Source organism: Phyllostomus hastatus, unplaced genomic scaffold (assembly GCF_019186645.2).
Source record: "Phyllostomus hastatus isolate PE091 unplaced genomic scaffold, TTU_PhHast_1.1 phas_contig_137, whole genome shotgun sequence".
Taxonomy (NCBI): domain Eukaryota; kingdom Metazoa; phylum Chordata; class Mammalia; order Chiroptera; family Phyllostomidae; genus Phyllostomus; species Phyllostomus hastatus.
The window spans coordinates 8,722,348-8,746,464 of NW_025333583.1; the positions used below are offsets into that span (position 1 = coordinate 8,722,348).

Sequence of the window (24,117 nt, forward strand, 5' to 3'; positions counted from 1 at the left end):
GTTCTTTGGCCAAATGTTTAGTTTGGTCAAATGTATTCTTTAAATCAAGAGCTATCTAACATAGTTACTGTGATCTCTTTTTACTTATGAGAGCTACCTTTGTTATGTACAAACTAGTAATGTCATCATTTCCTGTTTTCAGGATCCTCATTCTTCATTTGAAGCGATACAGCTTCAATATCACTCTCTCACTTAACAACAAGATTGGGCAGCAGGTCATCATTCCAAGATATCTGACCCTGTCATCTCATTGCACTGAAAATACAAAACCACCCTTCCCCCTCGGTTGGAGTGCACATAATGCAATGTAAGTCCTTGAGAGAGAATATCTTTGCATTTGTTTTTAAAGGAGAAACACTTCAGTAATCAAATCAAAAGAATGACTGAGCTAGGTAAATAATACAATTCCTGGGTAAAATCAGACCAAGAGGTGGTTTTAATTTGGCTTTATTTTGGGATTTTGTGTTAAATTACTGCCTCCTTGAAGTAACCGAAGTAATAAATTGAAGTAATAAAATGCTTGAGCAGAATTTTTCCAAGTACATTAGTTGCCTTTCATAATTAATTAGTCATCTTTTTAGGCAATGCTCTTACGCTTTTAGATCACTAGAAGACAGTTTGATACATGTTGGGAATATAAACTTAATTTGCATGCTCATAAGAGTCACCTGAACACTAAAATATTGATTCCTGTGTTCTTTCCCTAGAAGTTCTGTTTCATTAGATCTAAGATAGGACTCGGAATTCAGTATTTTTAACAAATGTCTTTACTGACTCTTTAGGATATTCAAGTCTGGGAAACAGGATATTAAATGTTATACTGAGGTCCTAAAAATAGATTATTGGACATTTATCTCCAAATGTTATACTGAGGTCCTAAAAATAGATTATTGGACATTTATCTCCATAAATGTATTATTACCAATAGAAGTATAGAACTTTAGTGGCTTCTAGAAATTTTTACATGAGAAAAGAAGTAACCTTTAATTTTTATTTTGTTTCATTGTGTATTCTGGGAAAACCTTAGGATTTCTCTGAACTTTCTTCTGCATACTTGCATTACTTTGGAGCCATATATTGTAGTTCTTTTTTATACTCGAACTCTAGTTTGATAGTCTTAAAGTTTAGAACTTAGAGGTAAAAAGGATTTTAGAGATTTTTCTAAATTCTTAATTTTACAGAAGAAATCCAGGGAGAGGAAGTAGTTTTCTTAAAGTCATATGGTTAGTGACTAGAAGAGCCAAGCTTCTTGGCTAAAGTAGAAAGTGAAGTAGAAAGTATTTCAGAAAGTGAATGGCTATTTGCTAATGTGAATTGATACAGTTATGTAAAAGTGTATTTCTCCTGGTTTAATAATTGAAATATATATGCTACATTGTATAAATTTATACTAAAGGCGTTAACAAGTCTACTAATAAAGACGTGTTCCCAGCAATTATTAGTGTATCTGGATTTTTGTCTTAAGGCCTTTCTTTGGAATACATGTGGTTTTTGGTTCTTCTGGTTTTTTTTGTTTGTGTTTTGTTTTGCTTGATGCAGCTGCCCTCTGCTGGTAGAGTTATTACTCTTTCTGGCAGTAGTACTATATCAAATCATCAGTGTAGGCTCTTTATACATAATCACAGGCCTGAGACCAGGCTACCTGACTATAATTTAATAGCTTTAAGACTTTGGACAAATTCCTTGACCTATTTGTAGGGAAAGTAATAGGGTTGTTGTGAACTTAAATGATGGGAAACATATACACTCTTACTATAGTACATGACCTCTAGTAAGTCCTCAAAAAATGAGAGCTGTTATTATTTTATTGCTTAAAAATAAAGTACTGAGAAAGATCATTTTTCCCAAGCTGTTCTTTTTATATGCATTACCTTTGTGGCCTTGTTTCCATTGCTTTTTATTTAATAAGGTCATTGGATCAAGGAGAGGCCAGAGGTAGTATTTTGTTTTCTCTTTTGGCCGCTATAGCTAGTAAAAGTAGTATACATGTTTGATTTTTTAAAAGATATATAAAGGTCTGTAGTACAGAATAATTCATTTTATAAGTTAAATATATATGTTAATAATGTAATTATATACATTATATATTTTCTAATTTTCTGATAGTTCTAGACCATTGAAAGCCTCTCAAATGGTGAATTCCTGCATCACCAGCCCTTCTACACCTTCAAAGTGAGTTATATTTCTTGTGTACCCAAAATTTGTATTTTTAAGGATTTGGCTTACCTTAGTTTCTAAGGTTATCCCCTCCCCTTTTCTTTATTGTTTCTCTTTTTGCATGATAACTGCTCTGTATTACTATACTTTGAAATTTTCCTGGATCTGCTTTAAATTATAGTCTAGGGTATGACAAGTTTTTAACAGTGAAACAATTTCACATGGTCCTCTCAAAATTTTGTTCTATAGCATCTTAAATCATCTGTTAATATGTAATATTTTCATCCTACATCTCTAGAAATTGACTGATGATGAGGAGTTTTAAGGATTGAAGGGCTGAAATAACCCATATTGGTATAAAGCACTGTTCTTCAGAGATACGCATGGAGATCCCAAAATATCTTGTTACTTGTTGCTAGCCAGTCTGGGACTTCTTGTTTTAGACAATGAGCTGGAGCTGTTGTAAAAGGAGACAAAAGCAAACACACACTAGAGTGTAGCTACTCTACAATTTATTTATTTATTTATTTATTTATTTATTTATTTATTTATTTATTGAAGACCAAAAGTCCAAGAAGGGAAGCAAATGCTTTTTTAAAAATATACCTCTTCTGTGACTAAACTAGAACCACATAATTCCTGATTAGACACTTCTAAATGACTTGCTTGTCATTGGTCTTTAAAATTAGTTTTCCTTAAAATTTGTTGTCCAAAAAATACTTCTAGAAAAGACACTTTTGTTGTTTAAGGGCTTGGGGGGGATTATATTACCATAAAATGACATTTGGGAATTGCTATTTTCTTTTCCTCCTGTTAATTATTTTTCAGTGCAATTAAAACCAGATGACTAACATGACTAGAAATCTGAAATGGTACCGATATGAATACTCTTGCCCGTTCTCAAGATACAAATGAGCAATACCACTTGGCTGCTTAGAAAGTGAGCAAGTGATGCATTTACAGGATGAATATTTTTCATTACTACAGGCAAGCTGCCTTCTGTGAATATAGTAATTATTAATGGAATGCACTCTTTATGTACCAAATCACTGTAGTTTCAAGAAAGAGATGATTTCATTGAGCTTCATGATATTTGGCATGGTCATCTGTTCTCCAGGGTCTACTGGTATGAGAATTTGAGAGTTGGTCAATAAAGGATATTAGGCCCTAGAAGACCTGTCATGCCGATCAAACTTAAAAGAGGCTGAGTTATGAAACAGAATACCATTGGTTCTTTTACAGTGTCCTTTGTCACATTTGACCCTGGTGTTATTGGTAGCCAGGTGTCACCCTCATTTAGTAAAGTATTTACCTGGATAAACAAACTAATGTGTTCAGTTTTGCTTGGTGAGCATGAAATCAGAAATGAGAAATTAAGATGGCTAATTGGCTGTTACTAAGTTATACTAAAAACCCTTCTGAAGACATAACAGGGGGCTATTCAAGTGTTCAGGCTGGAGTGCAGTGATATCCTGGCTGCTCTCAGCCACAGACTATGTTTGGGCTTATCACTGACCACTTGCCTCTTTTCTTTGATCTACATTGCTCTGCAGTTCTCCTGGTTTCCATTGTGGCCTCTTATTTCTTAGTGCCATCATTCTCTATGTTTATTTACAGTTTTCACATTTAGATGAATTGCATTTTTTCCAATTTTCATTTTATATTTTTTTAGTATAGCATATGAATTTATGTTAACCTCCATCAAAGAAAGCTTGTGCTCTTTGACCTTTACCACTTTTTCCTTTAATTTATTTTCAGCTCACTTGGAAGCCAACACAGTAACACCTTACTTATCTAGTATCATTGAAGAATATTTAATATTTCACATAAATGAATTTTTATATGACTGAAGCTTGCCTTTTTAAGAATTAATCTTAAAAAATTTTAACCATTTTAGGTGGTTATATACTCTCTGACATTATAGAGAGTATATAGAGAATTCCTTATATTCTGAGTAAAATGTACTGAAGATAATTTAAATATATTGTCATAACTTGGAATCAACATTACGAATGTCAGTTATTGCGCTGTGTTTTAATATGATAATGCCCTCAGATGACATTATCTTACAAGATGGTTTACCTTTACATTAAACGACTTTATAATTCTTTGTTACTGTATTTGTGGTTATTCTCTTCTCATTTCTTAGCTCTCATTTCTTGACGACCTTGCTACATTATTTTATACATCATTTCCTGGGAAAGAAGGGTCCCTGTCTAAAGAGTAAAGTGCATGGGCTTTGAAACTGCTGCCTTCCTCAGATGCCTTTTTTCTTATTTTTGAATCCCTGTGTTCTGGAAGGTAGAGGTTGCCAGAAGTCTGACCTACATATAAGTGGATAAGTGGAATGTTACTGTTACTGTTACTTTTAAAGTACATGAATCATAATTTAAAAGATTAAAAATTAGTTCTCATGCTCTATTGTCAACATTTTTTCATTGCTATGTCTGCATGCATTCAGTGGATTACTTGCTTTATAAAGACACTAACAGACAACTTTGGGGCTGATCGTTAAAAGAAAAAAGGCACAAAGTGATTGGTTTGCTAATAATATGTAGTGGTATAAGAGCTAATTTTCAAAGCATGACTCCTTTGAAGTGGGGCAAAGGTAATTCTTAAATATACCTTTTTTTCTATTATTTTCCATTTAAGAAAAGCTTTTTGTTTTATTTTGGGATTTATGTACCAAAAGAATAATAAGAACAGTGTTTATCAGAGTTATATAGGTTTTTTTTTTTCCCTTGAATTACAGGTATTTCCCCTTTAAATCCAAGAGTTCATTGGCTTTATGTCTTGATTCAGACAGTGAGGATGAGCTAAAACGTTCTGTGGCCCTTAGCCAGAGATTTTGTGAAATGTCAGGCTGTGAACAGCAGCAGGAAGACCTGGAAAAGGTAGGTAATTTCTCATCAAATATCCGACAAGGATTTGTATAGCTCTTACTGTCCAAATGCCTTTTATAACCAGCACCTGCAAATTTAATACACAAGATAAATCATAAACTTAACAGATCAGTTCAAACACTAGTTTTATTTTTTTAATATATCTTTTTCAATTACAGTTGACATACATTATATTAGTTTCAGGTGTACTTCCCAATGATTAGACATTACATAACTTACTAAGTGATCATCCTGATAAATCTTGTACCAGTCTGACATCATACATAGCTGTTAGAATATTATTGACTGTATTCCCTATGCTTTGTTTTACATCCCCTGTAACAATCAACTTGTACTTCTTGACCCTTCACCTTTTTCACTTATCCCCTCTGGCAACCACCAAAATATTCTCTGTATCTATGAGTCTGTTTTTGTTCTGCTTGTTCATTTATTTTGTTTTTTAGATTCAGTTGTTGGTAAGTATTTATTGCCATTTTATTGTTCATGTTTTCTATCATCTTCTTAAAGAAGACCCTTCGACATTTTATGTAATGCTGGTTTGGTGGTGATGAACTCCTTTGGTTTTTTTGTCTGGGAAACCCTTTATATGTCCTTCAGTTCTGAAGGGTAGCTTTGCTGGATAGAAGAATGTTGGTCCTTGCTTTTCATCACTCTGAATATTTCTTGTTGATCCCTTCTTTCCTGCACGTTTCTGTTGAGAAATACCTGATAGTCTTTTTGGACCTCCCTTGTAGGTAACTAGCTACTTTTCTCTTGTTGCTTTTAAGATTCTATCTTTGTCTTTAACCTTTGGCATTTTAATTATGATGTTTCTCGGTTTGGATCTCTTTGGGTTCATTGTGTTTGGGACTCTTTGCGCTTCCTGGACTTGTATGTATGTTTCCTTAACCAAGTTAGGGAAATTTTCTGTCATTATTTTTTGAAATAAGTTTTGGTTTCTTTCTCTCCTCCTTCCTGTACCCCCCTGATGAAAATGTTGGTGCACTTGAAGTTGTCCCAGAGGCTCCTTACACTATCTTCATTTTTTTAGATTTTTTCTTTTTGCTCTTCTGATTGGGTATTTTTTTGCTCCCTTCCATTCCAGATCACTAATTTGATTCTTCAATACTCTACTATTAATTTCCTATAATATATTCTTTTTTCCAGTTAATGTATTTTCATTTCTGACTGGTTCTTTTTTATGTTTTCTATCTCTGTTTTTATGCTTCCTATCTCTTTGTTGAAGTTCTCACTAAGTTCATGTGCTCTTCCTCAAACTTCATTGAGGATCTTAAAACCAGTGTTTTGAACTCTACATCTGGTAGATTGCTTGACTCCATTCTATTTAGTTCTTCATCTGGAGTCTTATTCTATTCTTTCATTTGGGACATGTTTCTTTGTCTCCTAATTTTGGCTTCCCCCACCCTCCGTGTTTGTTTCTGTGTTTTAGATAAAGCTGTTCTGTCTCCCAGGCTTGGTAGAGTGGTTTTGTATAATAGGTGTCCTGTAGGGTCCAGTGGCACAATCTCCCTAGTCACCCAAGCTCTCTACGTAGATCCCCCCTGTGGGCTTTGCACACCCTCCTCTTGTAGTTGAACCTTGACTGCTGTTGGCACATCAACAGGAAGGATTTGCCCCAGGCTGATCAGCTGCAAAAACTGGCTGTGACCACCAGCCACCATGGAGGATCAGCTGTGCAGGGCCCACCACACAGAGCAGGACTCATTTCAGCGGGATTTGGTTGCCCACTGAGTCCATCCCTTGAGTGTGTTGCTGGTGGTGGTGGTTGGGGGTGGTGCTTCAATGTGGTCTGAAGCAGCCACCAGGTGCTCTGGCTCTGGAGCCTCCCAGGAAGTGCAGACCATGGTCAGCTGCTGCCTGTGTTCTGCCTGGGGCCACCCAGCATAAGCTACAAAACAAACTGCAGGTGGCTTCTACTTTTGCTAGGCCTAGAGGTGCCCAGGTGAGGCCAAGCTGTGAACTGAGGCTAGCTGCCACTAGTGCCATACCTGGGACCACTTAGAGGCACACTGAAGCCAGATGCTTTGTGTTTGAGAGATTTTAGGAAAACCTGAAGCATGAGCCAAGACAGGCCCTTCAAGGGAAACAGCTTGGGTGGGCCCAAAAGTTGGGTGGAGCAGGGACTCAGAATCACCAGAGTGGGACAAACTTGTGAGCCAGGTTGATCAAATCTCAGATGTCAGCCTGCTGGCTCTGTTGGAGGAGGGTTCCTCAAAGGAACAGTGGTCTCTGCCAACACTTTTGTCTGGGAGAAAGCTGCCCACTCCCACCCTTCAGCTCTCACTCTGATGCCAGACAATTCAGTTCCTTCCCATATGTCTCTGGTGCTTTTTAAGGGGCTGCTCTAGCACTGGACCTCAGAGTGAGTGAGTCTGAGTAAGTCCGTGTGTGAGCCCTTTAAAAGTAACTGCCTGGAACTCCAGAAGCCCTCTGTCTTCCTAAGACTCAATCCCCACTGGGTTTTACAGACAGTAGTAATGGGGACTTTTCTCCCTGGCCCTGGAACTCTGGGCTGTGGGGTCTGGTGTGGGACTCCTCATGGAGGACCACTGGAGCTCAGATATCCCTCCTGATTGTTATCCGCTACACATGGGTGTGGGACCAGCCCATTCCGCATCTCCACCCTTCTACCCCTCCTACGAGTCTCAGTGTAGCTTTTTTTAATTCCTTAGTCATAGCACTTCCATTCAACCAGATTTCAGGTAGTTCTGAATGATGGTCATTCTGTAGTTTAGTTGTAATTTGGGTGTGGTCATGGGAGGATGCGAGTACCGCATTTACCTATGCCACCATCTTGACTGGAAGAGTCAAACACTAGTTTTAGAGTGTACTTTCTATAGCTACAAAACCAGTCTGTTTAAAGATGGATTGAGACTTTTTTTAATTGAGGTATAATTGACATATAACATTATATTAGTTTCAGGTCTACACCATAAGGATGTTTTTTAAATCTGCACCTGAGGATATGTTTAATGATTTTGAGAGAGAGAAGAAGGAAGGGAAGGAGAGAGAGAAACACATCAATGTGAGAGAGACATAGAATGATTGCCTCTCGTACACCCCCACTGGGGATCAAACCCACAGCCATTTGGTGTGCAGGACAACACTTAACCAACTGAGACACCCAGCCAGGGCACAACGTAGTGGTGTGGTAATTTGTATTGCATAATTGTGAAATGATTACCACAGTAAGTCTACTTAACATCCATCACTATGCATAGTTACCAAAATAATTTTTTTCTTGTGACTAAAGTTTTTAATATTTACCCTCTTAGCAACTTCCAGATGTGCAGTACCATATCATTAACTGTAGTTACCATGCTATGCTGTATGTTACATCCCAGGACTTACTTATTTTGTAACTAGAGGTTTGAACCTTTCAGCCCCTTTCACCTCTCTCTCTCTCTCTCTCTCTCTCTCTCACACACACACACACACACACACACACACACCCCCACACCACACACCCCCACCCTCTGGCAACCAGCAATCTGTTCTCTCTATCTATGAGCTTGGATTTGTTTGTTAGATTCCTCATAAAAGTGAGATCACTTGGTATTGTCTTTCTCTGTCTGACTTATTTCACTTAGCGTAATGCCCTCAAGGTCAAGATGTCTTTTTTTAATGGCTGAACAGTTTATACGAGGAGGGTACCAAGAAAATTCCAGAATTTATTTATAAAAATTGTTTATTCTTACATGTTTAAACTTCAGTCACCTTCCATTACTTTCCATTTGATGCAGTACACCTCTCAAGACATTTTTTCCACTGCTCAAAACAGTGTTTGAACTTGTTGATTTTGATGCTTTTTAGTGCTTCTGCCACTGTTTCATCTCCCCACATAAGCAAAACATTTCCCTTTGAAGACTTTTTTTCATCTGGGGAAACAAAAAAATGGCCACTCAGGTGAAATCAGGGAGGGCGGGACATGGGGTCATGTGGGTTTTGGTCAAAAGCTACTGAATACTCAACAGCGTGGTATGGGCTGGTGCGCTCATAAATCACCCATCGTGAAACAAGCAAATGTGTTGAAAGAATCTTCAAAAAATACTCACTGAAGCTGAATGCAGCCTCTCACAACAATGCCAGCTGTTACACTGCCACGGATGGGTTCCTGGAACACTCACCTAGCCAGGAAAGCCTGTACTAACAAGGGGCCCACCTTCCAGGGTTTTTGGGTGTCCTCTCTTCTACCACATCTTCATCCATCCATCCATCCATCCATCAATGGACACAGGTTGTTTCCAGGACCGAGACTTCTAAGAAATGGAAGTTGTAGATAAATTGCTTTCCCCTATAAATCTTCAAAGTTACTTTTACATATCAGTTCTCAAATATTGTAATTACTTGCTTAATGTTGGTACTAATTGTTAATGTGGTGGAACCAGAGTAAACATTTTACATCAACAGGCTAACCACATAAACTAACGGTTTAAATAATGGGTGTGAAGGTTTAACTACATTATCTTCTATCTTAGCTTATAAGGATAGTTAATCCTTTGAAGAAACAAGCTTTTCTAGGAGTGTGCATCATCTTGTGCAAGTGTTTGATTTTAAACCTCCCTTTTGGTAAGGTAGTTATTTTCATTATTTTTGTTCTGACTTGTTTTCCACCTTACTTTAAAGCTAGAGGTAGTTTTTGTGGTTGATCACCTTGAATCACAAAAAGTCAGAAATTCTCCCCCAAAATAAAACGTATTCAGAAAATAACTTCTGAATATTTACATAATGTAAATGTATCTTTTATTTTTGTCATTTATTTAAAAAAATTAGACCTGCCAACTTTTAAAAAGGAATATTAAATATAGTGACAATACTTACAGTATAATCCACATATGTCTGGCAGAAAATATACCAAAAATACAGTATTACCTCTGATGGATTTTGAATTATTTATTTTATTATTTTTTACAGATTTTTCAAATTTCTACAAATAGTGTGCTTAACACTTACTGTAACCAAGAAAGTAAACATGTATTTTTATTTAGTTTTAGTAAAAGTATATTAAGTTTGTCTGTGAGTTTATATATTGATTATTGATTATTAAATAGCCCAAAGTATCAAAGAAAGGGAACTTTTTAGGACTAAAATAAACTCCTCACTTTAAACTCTAAGATTGCTGTATTTGTAGGCATTCAGATCTCCTTTAAAAGTTACTCTTTTCTTCAGGATTCAAAATCATGCAGAATAGAGCCTGATAAGTCTGAAGTGGAAAACTCCGGATTTGATGCAATGAGCGAAGAAGAGCTTCTAGCAGCTGTTTTAGAGATAAGTAAGAGAGAAGCTTCACCGACTCTGAGCCACGTAGATGATGAAAAACCAACCAGCAGCCCAGATACTGGATTTGCAGAGGATGATATTCAAGAAATGCCTGAAAATCCAGACCCTATGGAAACCGAGAAACCCAAAACAATCACAGAGCCAGGTAGGATTAATGAAGATATCTGTTAAACAAGGCATAGCTGTGTTCCAAAGCTTTAATGTAACAAATGGCTTCTAAATAATGGGAGGTAAGATGGATCTTTACAGTGTATAACAGAGTTAATAATATTTTCATGGTTTTTTTAAAGTTTTAAAAAATGAGAAGTAAATAATGTGTGTAGTACCCAGAGGCTAATGGTAAAATATGCCATATTTTAGGTACACATCAAAGGAAAAGTTAATATTTTAATGTGCATTTAATAAATGTGTTAGTTTTTGGTCACTTTTCTCTCATCACCGGCCCCTCAGAAATGCGTATAATTCTTTCTTCATTTTTCTATGTCTGAACTTGTACTAAGTTTTAGTGTATAGTCATCCCTCGGTGTCAGTGGGGGATTGGTTCCAGGACCCCTGAAGATACCGAAACTCGCAGATGCACAAGTCTCTTATGTAAAATAGCATAGTATTTAGGTATAACCTAAGTACTTCCTCCCATATACTTTGAAATCATCTCTAGATTATTTCTAATGCCTAACACAATGTAAATGTTATGTAAATAGCCGTTGTACTATATTATTTAGGGAATAATGAGAAGAAAAGAAGTCTGTGCATGTTCAGTCCAGATGAAACTAACACCGGCCTGAACTACTAGTACACATCAGCAGCAGGGTAGCATTTTTTTCCGAGTACTTTTTATCAGTGATTGGTTGAATCTTTGGGTGCAGAACCTGTAGATGTGGAGGGTCAGCTATATAAATTACTCAAGTTTTTCGTTCTCCTTTGGGTCCATTCCTTCATAATCATAGACAGACCACTGGACTAAGAGATCTCTTGTCTTGGCTATACCACTTACTAGCTGTTTTCTTACTCTGTGTGGGGCTCTACCAGACAAATTTGAGAAGGTTTAAAATAGAATGTTAGATAGTATATACATCTGATGTAAATTGTTATACAGATTAAAAAAAATATTTTTTGTGGTCATTATTATTTATATTTTGTTACTTCTGAAGTTATCTGTGGGAACAACCAAGCTGAGCCTCCTTATCTTGCACTGTGGGTATTTTAAAAATTTTAGGTAGAAAATTTTTACTGCCTCTTTCTATGTCCAGCTCTAATTTTTCTTTCTTCTGATAGCGCTAATATCTGTATCTACTTAGCCAGCTAATGTGTTTTCAATAATCAAGCCTAGGATTTTGGAGGTAAAAAGAATGGTACTATACCACAGAATTATTTTCTATATTCTTGGGGTTAGGACCTCATCAATTTTGAATTATTTTATATGCAAGTGAAAAGAATTAGTATATCAGTTTTTCTGGGAAAAAACACTGATGATTTTTGTTTGTAGGTGTTCTTTTTTTTTATCCCTCTTGATGCAGGTATTCTTCTGAAATCCCCTTCTCATAATAAACTTATAATTACTGTCCTTAGATATCATTGATTAATATTAGCACTTTTGTCCTCTGTCCATTGATTTCCTGCTTTCAGCTCTTTTCATTTTTTGCTTAGTCCTACATCTCCTTAAAATTAACAAAGGCAGTTATGTACAATTAGTTCTAGATTATCTGTGCCAGTGGAGGAGAACGCTGAGGTTATCAAAACCATTAATGATCACAGCTGCTTTTACTACTATAGCAGCTTTGGGGAGAGCAAACTTAAGTACTTTATAGCCTGTATAGGGTGGGGCAAAAATAGGTTTACAGTTGTTTGTATGGAAAATAATACAATAATTAATAAGTAATAATACAGGAACAAACTGTGTTTTGTGAACTCACAACTATTAAACCTACTTTTGCCCCATTCTGTATATAAGATCCTCTGTTCTTTTTATTTCCCCGCTGTGCAACCTGCTTCAGTGCCTGCAGCCTTTGGCAGAAGCCATGCAGTGGTTCAAGTCTTCCCTCTCTTCTAATTATTTCTGTTGTGCCTTAGTTTCGCCCATCTTTAAAACACCCTTAGGACTTCTATGTACTTCTTCAGCTACTGCCCCCTTTCTTTGCTCCCTCCACAGCAAAAGTCTTTGAAAGAGTCGTTTAATTCATACTTTGTACTTTCTTATCACCTCTCATTCTCTCCTCAGCTCTGTCCAAGTGGGCTTTCATCCCCACCACTTCACTGAAATGGTGTTTTGATCAAGTTTACATGAGAGGTATTTCACAATCCACCACTCCCTTCTTAACATTTAAAACTATAAACTTTTTTCTCTGAGCTTCCATCATTCCATACTTGTTGGAGTTTTTTTTTTCTTTCTGCTAAACTAACTGTTCATTTCGGGTTTGTTTTTTGTTTGTTTGTTTTCCTTTCCTCATCAGAACTCTAATTGTTGGAGAATTCCAGGATATTGTCCTTAGCTGTATCTTCTTTTCTACCTAAGCTCTCTCCCTAAGTGATATGTAGTACCATAACCTCATATACTGATGAAATATCAAATTTACATTTCTAGCATAGATCTCTCCCTGAGCTTTAAACTTGTATGTTGAAATGCCTACTTGAAATGTCCACTTGGCTGTTTAATTTTTTTCTGTTCTCTAAATATGCCTTCCCCATATCAGCAAATTGGTACCATGATAAATGCAGTTGCTCAGGCCAAAAAATGTCTCCCTTGATTTGTTTTACTTCATACCTTGCATTCAGTCCATCAATAAGTTTAATCAGCTATACCTACAAAATGTGTTCTGAATCCAACCATTGATCAACATCTTCACAGCTACAACTCTAGTCTTCCATCTCTCACCTGGACTGATGACAGAACTGATTCCTAATGTCTTTTCCTCCCCTCTTGCCCCCTACAGACCTTCTTCCATGAACAAAGCAGCTAAAATAATCTTTCTGAAGCATGAACCACACTCTCACTTTTCTGCTTAAAACTTGGGACTTCCCAGTACATTTAATCCAAGTTTCTTACATAGGCCATCTCTACTCCTCTTTCACTCTACTCTTTCAGCCGTAATGACATTTTCTCTCTCCGTCCCTCAAATATGCTGAGTTCATTCTCGTCTCAGCCTTTGCGCTTAAGCTTCTTGAGCACAAGAGCCATCTTGCTTAATTATCACCATATCCATCCCTAGCTTCTACAACAGTGCCTGGCACATAGTAGATTCCCAGTAGATATTTGGGGCCCAAGAGATTGACTGTCTCATGAATCAACTGAGATGGGGCAGGAATGCTGGCTAAGGAAGGTTTCATTGTCCCCAGGTACTAGTCAGAGGGAACAGTGTGTACAAAGACCTAGATATGAGAAAGGTCATGGCAAGTTAGTGAACCAAAAACCAAGTTCAAAATGAACTACATGACTGGAGCATAGTGTTGAGGGGGAAAAACAAGAGATGAGACTACACAAGTTTTTACATGATGTAAAGCCATGTTTAGGATTTGGACTTTTTTTTTTTTTTTTCCTCTTCAAAAGCATTAAGAAGTTATTGAATACTTTTAAGCAAACAAGCAAATTTGATAAAGAATTATGTGTTTTAAAAGATCAATGTGTAGTTTATAGATTAGAGAAGAATCAGAGTTATCCTGTGAGACCTGTTAGAAAGTTATTGCAATAGTCCAGACCAAAAGTTAATGGTACCCTTTTGGCATTGAAAGAAAAAAAGTTGATGGATTCAGTAGATAGGAAAAAATGTTTACCTGTTATGAAGGATAAATGAGAAGTGAAAAATGATTACCAGGTTTCTGTCATTTAAAAAAACCTGGGTGAACAGTGATCCCTTCCACTGAAATATGGAATGTAGTAAAGGAGCAGATTTTAGCTGGGGGGGTGGGCAGAGGTGGGTAATATATTTAGTATAAGAATATTGAGTTTTGACGCACAGTTCCTCTTTGATCCATTGTGCAAATTTCTTAAAAGTATATTATTTCATGGTCATATTTTTTCCCATAGATCTTAACTAGTTTTTGTACCCATTTGATAATCTTGTCTTAAAGATAAATACAGGGTATGTATTTCAGCAGCTCAATGTGAGCTTTCTTGATTTGTTTTCTATCACATGGATTAATTGCTAGTGTAATTCCAGGATTGTGTGAAGTGCATTGGTACATTGAATGCTGAAAATTACTGGTTAAAAAAATTGTACCTCTGTCACCTTTTTAATATGTTTTGATGTTTTGATAATAAAGTAGTAATACTCATCTTATGCCTTAAAATAGTAGCCTCAACTCCTAAATCTTTCTTCCACTTGAAATGCTTAGCATCATCTAACCTTGAATGTCTCAGTTCCAAATTTCTACAAATAATCTGATTGGTTGACTCAAATATTTGTTCCTGGTTCATTAAGCTAAGGCCAAAGTGATAGGCAGATTTGTATAGATTTCAGAGCTGCCTCTTCCAGGCAGTGGAAATGGTTGTTTCTCCAAGCATGAAGAAAAGGAAGAAATCATTAATATCCCTAGTATAATTTTTAAAAATTGGGATCATACTGCTTTTTGTTCTTAGTATATTCTGAGTTTCTTTTCCTCTCGTAGTGAATATTGAGTTAGTGTTAGCAGTAAATATTTAGTCAGCAATTCAATATAATTTTTAAAATGATGACTAGTTGCTAATTGATAGAGTCTGAAACCAAGTTGCTGTGAGCTTCAGAGTTGTCAATGCTGTAGAAAAGTATCATTTAAATGGTTAAAATGCAGTTTGGGGGCAGGTAAAGAGCATATACTAATTTTTAAATAATCTATATAAAATGAACCTGTAAAGGTAATTCTTATTGATCAGTTGATTTTTTTATGAGAATTTCTTTAACTTGTTATCGTGAGAATTTTTGCTTTGGTAAAATGTTTGAGGTAGGTAGGCAGGCAGGCAGGTAGGTAGGTAGAGGCCTCTCCTCCCTACTTACTTTTAATACTTACCAGTACTACAAATTACAGTGAAATGTTGTTGCTCCACAGTTCAAATAACCAGGACAAAATCATGACCATACTGTTTATCCCAGCTATCCGTATGCTAGAGACTGAAGAAGAACAGAAGAAATTGATGATTAATTTTTCTTTTACTTCACCGGATGAATGTTCTAGACATACATGTTATCATATACTTGTGTGGTACATGCGATATTTATTACATGCTTTATGGAACTCTTGATTCAGAATATATACAAGGCTTATTTGATTATTAATGTGAAAACACTTAACATACATGGTAATAAATGGGGTAAATCTCATTATTAGCTTAATGATTCTAGCCTAATTCTTAATTTACTCTAAATAATACTTTTTCCTGGTACTTGGTCATGTGACTTTATGACCTGTGAATATGGCTGTTTAATTCTCCATCCTAACCATAATGCTTCTGGTGATTAAGTTTCAGAACCATTGCTGCAGATCATTGTATGTCAGAGAAGGGCAGTTTTGTTCCCCAGGGGACATTTCACAATGTCTGTTATTTTTGGTTGTCACAACTGGGGGCGGGGGGGGGGGGCGGGCGGGGGTTGGTACTGGCATCTAGTAGGTAGAGGCCAGGAATGCTGCTAAACATTCTACAGTGAATAGGATAGTCCTCCCCTAACAAGAAATTGTCCTGCCCAAAATATCGATAGTTCTGAGATTGAGAAACCCTGGGCTAGATTGTAGTAAGATGAAGTTGTATGTCCCGTTGTGGTAAATTACTCCCTAAACAGTAGATGTCACTCTAATACAGAGATTTCAGTTTATTAGAGAGGATTTCCCAGTTATGTTATGTTCTGCTTCCTCAGATCCAGCCAGTTTTACTGAGATAACTAAAGACTGTGATGAGAATAAAGAAAACAAAACCCCAGAAGGATCTCAAGGAGAGGTTGATTGGCTTCAGCAGTTTGACATGGACCGTGAAAGGGAAGAGCAAGAGCTTCAGCAGGCCTTGGCTCAGAGCCTCCAGGAGCAAGTAAGAGATAGTCATGTTGCTACTTTCTCCATACCTATCTTTCCCAAGACATAGAATAGTAACAATAATAACGAACATGTGTTGAGCACTTACTGGGTGTGAAGCACTGTTCCAGGTGATTTGAATGTAGTATCATTGATCTACCAACACAAACAAAATAAAAACTTCTTTGGAGCTTTGCATTGGATTTGAAACAGATACAGAGATAGTTTTTCTGTTTTTGAAAATCCGAATGCAACAAAATACATTGTTGGTTACCTCTCATTACAGTAATTCACTGCATGCTAAAGCAAGAAGGGTTATTAGACCCTATGCCAGCCCAACCTGTTTGCAAGTTGTAGAAGCAGCCAGTATAACAGCATGATTTTGTCTTTAATGTTTTAAGGCAATGTATTTGTTTTGGTCATTTTCTCACTATATGAGTCCTTCCCTATGAATTATTTGAAGATAAAATTCTTAAAAATATTATCTGATGCTTAGATTTTAGTCATATACTAACATTTATCTGCTCTCCTCTTTATGTAGTAATCTATTCTTTAATTTTTAGTTCTTTATACTTATATTTGCCAAAGCTGGCTTACTTGCACGGTCGTAGTCACTAAGGTATCAGACTAAAAGGTGATGTCTTTGTGCTTGTTTAATCCTGTGCAATCCAAGTCATGTTAGTAATAAAAATTTACCAAGACTCCCTAGAATGAACACACAGTTTTAGTGTTTACAGACAATCAGATTAAGAAATCTAATTTCTCTAGAACAGTGGGTCCCAAGCTTAACTACACATTAATATTGTCTGGGGAGCTTTAAAAAATACTGGTGCTTGATTCTGATGTAATTGATCTGGGCTCTGGTATGGGCATGTTTTCTTAGTTTTCTTTGGGGGGAGGGGATTTTTAAATTTAATTTTTATTGTATTTATTTCCATTACCATTAAGTCTACTTATACCTCTCTTCCCCTAGCAGTCACCACAGGGTCATCCTTGGTGAGTCCCTTAATAAGGATTTTTTTAAACTTCATTCCTTGATTCTAATGTGCAGCTAAGCTTGAGAACTTTAAAACCATTTCAGAACCAACTATTCTATATCTCTTTATTTATAAAAATACCTCCCTCCCTACCCTTGTCATCAAATGTATATATGTCAAACTTTTTTTTTTTTAAGATTGTATTTATTTATTTTTAGAATGTGGGGGAAGGGAGGGAGAAAGAGAGGAAGAGAAACATCAGTGTGTAAGAGATACATCAATCAGTTGCCTCTCGCATGCCGCCACCTGGGGACCTGGCCCACAGCCCAGGCATGTGCCCTGACTGAGACTTGAACCAGCAACCTTTGGGTTCGAAGGCTGGCACTCAGTCCACTGAGTCAACACCAGCCAGGGCTATATGTCCAACTATTTTACAAATAATATATAGTGATCATTTGTTTTAGAAAACTTACTTTTAATGTAAGTCTGATTTCTTAATAGTAGTATCTTACAGTATTTCTTTGTCAGTTGACCCAGTTAAAACAAACTTACAGGGTGGGTCAAGAGAGATTCATAAGGAAAATAATACGACAATTAATAAATACTAATGCAGGAAGAAACTATGTTTCATATACTCACAACTGCAAGCCTACTTTTTTGTCCTGCCCTGTGTTCTTCTCAGTTGTGAGGGTATGGTTGTAAGATGAAGTTTCTTTAGTTTGGTATACCTGCACCATCCTATTAATAACTGAGAGAGAGTCTCTTTCCATTTTCAGCGCAGACTTTATATACTTGGATAAGTTGTAGTAATCTTATTTCCCCCTAGAGAGTATCTCTGTTGGTTTTTGAACACAGTATTTATTGCTCCCAGTACTATAATGTAGAATAGCTTGTTCTAAGTTCTTTAAAAACAAGTCTAGAGTTGAGGAGAGTATAAAATTATCCTGATTAAATTATATTTTTTCGTTACTTGTGCATTGTTTATAAATTATCTTTTCTCTGAAAATGGGAAGGATAATTTTTTTATAGTCAACATTTCCCTACTTCTTTTTATAATTAGTCGTCTAGTTGAGACATTTTCAGAGGTACCAGTTTTTCTAAGAGAACTTCAGATGTATTTAGAAAAGTCAACAACATTCATTTAGTATTTACCAAGCATCTGTTATGTGTCTTGGTTTCTTTAGCAAAAACAGAAATACAAATCTCTGAATAATATCCTGTGGAAATAATGTTTATCCTGCTGTCATAAACTCTGGGCCATTGGTGTGCCAGAGCCAGTTCACTGTCAGCTGAGGAGAGCCAGCTTTATATATACACTTCTTTCCAACCCTGCATTCAGTGTCACGGTGGTAGCCTAAGATTGGCCATGGTGAGAGTACTTACACCATGGGAATTAGTGCATGCTATAAATCAGGCAGAGAACAGACCAGTTTGCTAAGTATCTGCTGTATGCCAGGTATTTCATACATGTACAAAGGAAGGGGATTATATCATAATGTCACACTGAATGGCTTTTGGTTGGCATGCCTAATGTCACTAACTAGCAAAGATAGCATTTAAGCCTTTTTAATCCCCAAGAGTGTGTTTTAGGAGAAAGTACAGAACTTCTCCACATCCTTCAATAGGTCATAGTCCAAACATCCATAAAATTATGGAAAACATTATTAGCAAATACTTCCAGAGCAACTGATTTTATCCTAATTAAATAGGTTGTAATCAAGACTTCTTTAAACACCTTAGTTTTATTCTTGTCTCTTTAGGAAGCTTGGGAACAGAAAGAAGATGATGACATCAAAAGAGCTACAGAGTTAAGTCTTCAAGGTATGGATATTATTTTAATTACCTTTTTTAACAGTGAAATGTATCACACAGAGAAGAGCATGAAAAATGGGTTTGTTAATTTACGTAACAATAAATTTGAAGACCTCCCAGGTAAAGAAATAAAACTTCAGAAGTTATCTGGATACCCCTTCCTTCCTCCTCCCTCCCAGAGGAAACCACTATTCTAACATTTGTATTAATTAGTAGCTTGCTTTTTCTTTTCCCCTTTAAAAAAAAAACTTTTGTTTTGATTTTAGAGAGAAAGGAAGGGAGGGAGAGAAACATTGATTGGTTAGCCTTCCGCACACGCCCATTCTGGGGACTAAACTGCAGCCCAGGCGTGTGCCCTGACCTGCAATCGAACTGGCAACCCTTTGGTTTGCAGGACGATGCCACGCCAGCTGGGGCAATAGCTTGGTTATTTTAAAAATAGTACTTATTGTATTTATAGCCCTAAACAATATACTTTTTTATTTTGAAAAAATGAAATAGCTAAGACTATCTGTGATCCACCTGTGTGAAAGAGCAATCAATACTCCCACTAGTAAGCCTCCTAGGAGAAGATAAGGTGGCTTCAGTTTCTCCATGAATTTAAAAGAGCTCACTCTGGGGACGTGGGTGGGCAGTTATGAGTGAATATTCAGAAACATAAGGTTCACCATAGTCATGGCATTTGGCAGAATGAATATATGAACCAAGTGCTCCAAGTCCACAGGAACATGTAGTCACTGGAAGTGGGCTGAATCTGTATTTTTTGTTTTCTAAAATTGTTGTGGTCTTTCTCCAACTCTCAGAAATAGATCAAAGCAGAACATTTTGATGGTACAAAATGAGTGTCCTAGGCTGATTTAGACACCATGACATGGAGGAAAGAGCAAGAATTTGGGACATGGTAGAAATGGTTACAAATAAGAATTCGAGCTAAGCTCACCGAGGCATTCTGTCCTCAGATTTGAAAGATGGCACTACGGTGGTGATGACGGCTGTATCAAGTAGTGTTGCTCCCAATTTAGACTGGTTGCCCGGTACATCTATGCACAGCTATCCTGAGATCTGTTACGGCTGTCCTAATCAGTCCTGGGAGTTCCCCCTGGTTCTTTCCTCCGTTTGACTCCCATTTCTTATGTCTCACTCTTCCTCATTCTTGGTCTACTTGTGCTTTGATAGTATTCTCTTTCTAGTATTCTCTTGAAAGGAGGGGATAAAGCCCTGGCTAGTGTAGCTCAGTGGATTGAGCATGGCCCTCATTCAATTCCCAGTCAGGGCATATGCCTGGGTTGGAGGGCAGGTCCCCAGAAGGGGATGCATGAGAGGCAACCATACATCGATGTTTCTCTCCCTTTCTTTCTCCCTCTCTTCCCTTCTCTCTAAAAATAAATAAATAAATCTTTTTAAAAGGGGGGATATGGATTAGATTTTTTTTGAAACCTTGCAAGTTTCATTCTACTCTAGTATTTGATTAATTGTCTGGCTAAATATAGAAGTCCAGGTTTGCAGTTATGCTGCTGGACAATGGGAGAAGTCTTGTCTGTAGAGTTGCTGTATGAAAATTCTATAGCCCTAGCCAGGTAGGTCAGTTAGTTAGAGTGTCATCCTGATACACCAAGGTTTCTGGTTCAGTCTCTGGTCAGGGCACAATGTAAGAAACAACCAATAAATGCATAAATAAGTGGAATAACAAATCATTGTTTCTTTTCTTTTTTCTTTCCTCCCTCCCTCTCTCCCTCTCTCTACGCCCCCCCTCCCTCCCCCCCCCCCACGCACACCACCCCCACCCCCTGCTTCTCTTTCTCTGAAATGAAAAAAGAGCCCTGGCTGGCATGGCTCAGTGGATTGAGCACTGGCCTGCACACCAAGGGGTTGTCAGTTCAGTTCCCAGTTCCCAGTCAAGGCACATGCCTGGATTGTGGGCCAGGTTCCCAGTAGGGGTGTGTGAGAGGCAACCATGCATTGGTGTTTCTCTCCACTTTCTCCTTCCCTTCCCCCCCTCTAAAAATAAATAAATAAAACATTAAAAAATGAAATGAAATGAAAAAAGTCTAAAGCTATTGATTCTTATACTGACGTGACTTTTTTGTTTGTTTTAATCTGGTGGTATCTTCTCTTTGGGTTTTTTTTGTGATCAAGTTTCACAATGATGTGCCTTGGTGTGGATCTGTTTTAGCTCTTTGCTGAACACTTAATAAATCATTTTAATTGAGAAACTTGTGTACTTGAGTTCTAAGAAATTTTCACTGATTTCCTCCCCTCCACATTCTCTCTTCTCTTTTGAAACTCCTATTATCCAGACTTTCTAGTATGGTCCTTTTTTTTTTTTTTTTTTTTTAAGATTTTATGTATGTATTTTAGAGAAAGGGGAAGGGAAGGAAAAAGAAACATCAATGTGTGGTTGCCTCTAACGTTGCCCCCGCTGGGGGCCTGGCCCGCAACCCAGGCATGCGCTCTGACTGCAAATGGAACCGGCAACCCTTTGGTTCACAGCCTGCGCTCAATCCACTGACCTACTGATCCACTGCCAGGGCTCTAGGGTGGTCCTTTTAATTTTCTCATCTCTTTTCTTTAGTTTCCCATCTTTTTGTCATTTTACTCTGGTCTCTGGGAAGTTTTTCTGACCTTATCTCTAACTCCAAACATTCTTTTGAGTGTTTTATTTTCATATTTTTAAAAACTGATTTTCGTGCGTGTATGACTATTCCTTTTTTATAATGTTTCATTTGTTTCGTTTTGGTTTGGTTCATGGAAACAATACCATCTCAATTCTCTGAGGATATTAAATATAGTTCATTTGTTTGTTTATTTAAAGTTTACAGTCCCTGCCCTGGAGGGTTTGGTTCAGTGGATTGAATGCTGGCCTGCAAAGCAAAAGGTCACCAGTTCAATTCCCAGTCAGGGCACATTCCTGAGTTACAAGCTCAGGTCACCAGTTGGGGGCGTGTGAGAGGCAACTGATGGATATTTCACACATTGCTGCTTCTCTCCCTGTTTCTCCCTCCCTTCCCCTCTCTGTAAAAATAAATAAGTAAAATCTAAAAATAAAACAATAAAAATAAAGTTTACTGTCCCTGGATAGATTGTTTCCTCCAGGTTGCTCTGTCCAGTGTGTGTTATGGTCTTTATATTTCTCGTTAGAGGCTTGTCTCATATCTAGCAATCCTTGACTGTCAGCTCATGGTTAAGAATATGGGACTGAAAAGATGATTGGACACTCTGAACACATGAATAACGAGGGCTAGTCAACTTTTGAGTTTTACAGAATGGGGCTGTTTGGGGGATGATGTTAATGTTTCATCCTTTCTCTTGGGCTGGTCAGATTTCTACAGAAGGATTTTCTAATCTCTTGCCTTTGCCTAGAGGTAAAAGATTTGGCTGTCTGAGTTCTGGAAGCCAAGTAGAAGAATAAGACTGAGGGAGGAGGGGCAGTCATAGTCATCCTTCTGTATGCAAGCTGTCGCCTACACCTGTGTTCAGTGTGGTACTCTGGCCTCTCCTGTGCCTGGCATCCTCAGGGCCAGAGACTGCTTTACCCTCTCTAAAGAAGAAAGCTCCACACTTCTGTCATTGGCTAGCAGCATGAAGTGGGGGAAATGGAGCTAGGAGTTTGTTTTCTCAAATAACTTTCACCTAATTCTTATTTTTTTATCTCCTACTTAACCTCCAGTTTCAGAGGCATCAGGTATTTCCAAGTTGTATGGTTTTTGAAGATTCTGTGATGTAAATTGGATTGGTTCTCAATTTTTCCTTTACTGGCTTAGGGTTTGACTTTGGTTTCTCGGGTCTGTTAAGTCTGTCAACCACCTACTTTTAAGATTCCAGAATTTTGAAGACATTGTCTTTTTTCTTGTTCTTTCCATTTTTATGTGTTCATGTCCTTTAAACAAGTCAAGACAGTGATTTTGGTGGAATTAACTATATTTCAAAGCAAAGAGGCATTTATGTACAAATGTTCCTATGATTATTTAAAGCCATTAGTATAGTAAAGATGGACTCTTCCAGTGGAAGCATATTATTAAAGAAAAAAATGGATGATCTGGCCGGTGTGGTTCAGTGGATTGAGTGCCAGCCTGTGAACCAAAGGGTCGCCTGTTCCGTTCCCAGTCAGGGCACGTGCCTGGGTTGTGAGCCAGGTCCCCAGTAGAGGGCACTGAAGAGGCAACCACACATTGACATTTTTCTCTGTCTTTCTCCCTCCCTTCCCCCTCTCTATAAATAAATAAATAAACAAATAAACAAGTAAGTAAATAAATAAATAAATAAATAGAAAAAATAGTACTTCGATTTGTTTGTATAATGTATTTTAGGTGAAATTTAAGAGTTAAAGGTTGAAATTTTTTGTTTTTGTTAAACTTCCGAACAAAAAAGATTTAATATTAAAGAGGATGAAAGGATAGTGACCTTTTTATGGTCTTTTCTGTAAGAAAATTTATATTTGTTTGTATTACCTACAGTATGCACCGTGTGTTTCAAAATGTTAGCTCTGGCTGGTGTGGCTCAGTGGTTTGAGTTCCAGCCTGCAAACCAAAGGGTCACCAGTTCGATTCCCAGTCTAGGACACAAGCCTGGGTTGCGGTCCAGGCCCTTAGTAGGGGACATGCGAGAGGCAACCACACAATGATGTTTCTCTCCCTCTCTCTTCCTCCCTTCCCTTCTCTAGAAATAAATAAAATCTTTTAAAAAATAATTAAAGAGAAAGCATTTCAACAAAAAAAGGAAAGACACTTTATTTATTTATGTATTTTTTTTTTAATGTTTTATGCCCTGGCTAGTGTGGCTCGGTGGATTCAGCACTGGCCTGTGAAGTGTAAGGCTGCTGGTTTGATTCCCAGTCAGGGCACATGCCTGGGTCGTAGGCCAAGTCCCCAGTTGCAGGTGGGCAAGAGGCCGGCAATTGATGTTTCTCTCCCCCCGCCCCACTTTCTTCTCTCTCTAAAAATAAATAAGTAAAAGATTTTATTTATTTTTAGAGAGGGAAGGGGAGCGGGGGGAGAGAGACACACACACACACATCA

At 37.3% G+C, this 24,117-nt stretch overlaps 1 protein-coding gene across 3 annotated transcripts in view; it reads left to right on the forward strand.

Moving 5' to 3' along the window:
• The window catches only part of USP37 (ubiquitin specific peptidase 37), an 85,769-nt gene that overhangs the window by 53,251 nt on the left and 8,401 nt on the right, over nucleotides 1–24,117 (forward strand). For 2 of the 3 annotated variants that reach the window (XM_045854320.1, XM_045854313.1), the window contains 6 exons: nucleotides 143–307; nucleotides 2,107–2,172; nucleotides 4,910–5,051; nucleotides 10,230–10,485; nucleotides 16,163–16,329; nucleotides 19,051–19,111. In XM_045854320.1, the coding sequence (XP_045710276.1) occupies nucleotides 143–307; nucleotides 2,107–2,172; nucleotides 4,910–5,051; nucleotides 10,230–10,485; nucleotides 16,163–16,329; nucleotides 19,051–19,111 (857 nt within the window). The remainder of the gene's footprint in view (nucleotides 1–142; nucleotides 308–2,106; nucleotides 2,173–4,909; nucleotides 5,052–10,229; nucleotides 10,486–16,162; nucleotides 16,330–19,050; nucleotides 19,112–24,117) is intronic. The other variant, XM_045854328.1, reaches the window with a different exon arrangement.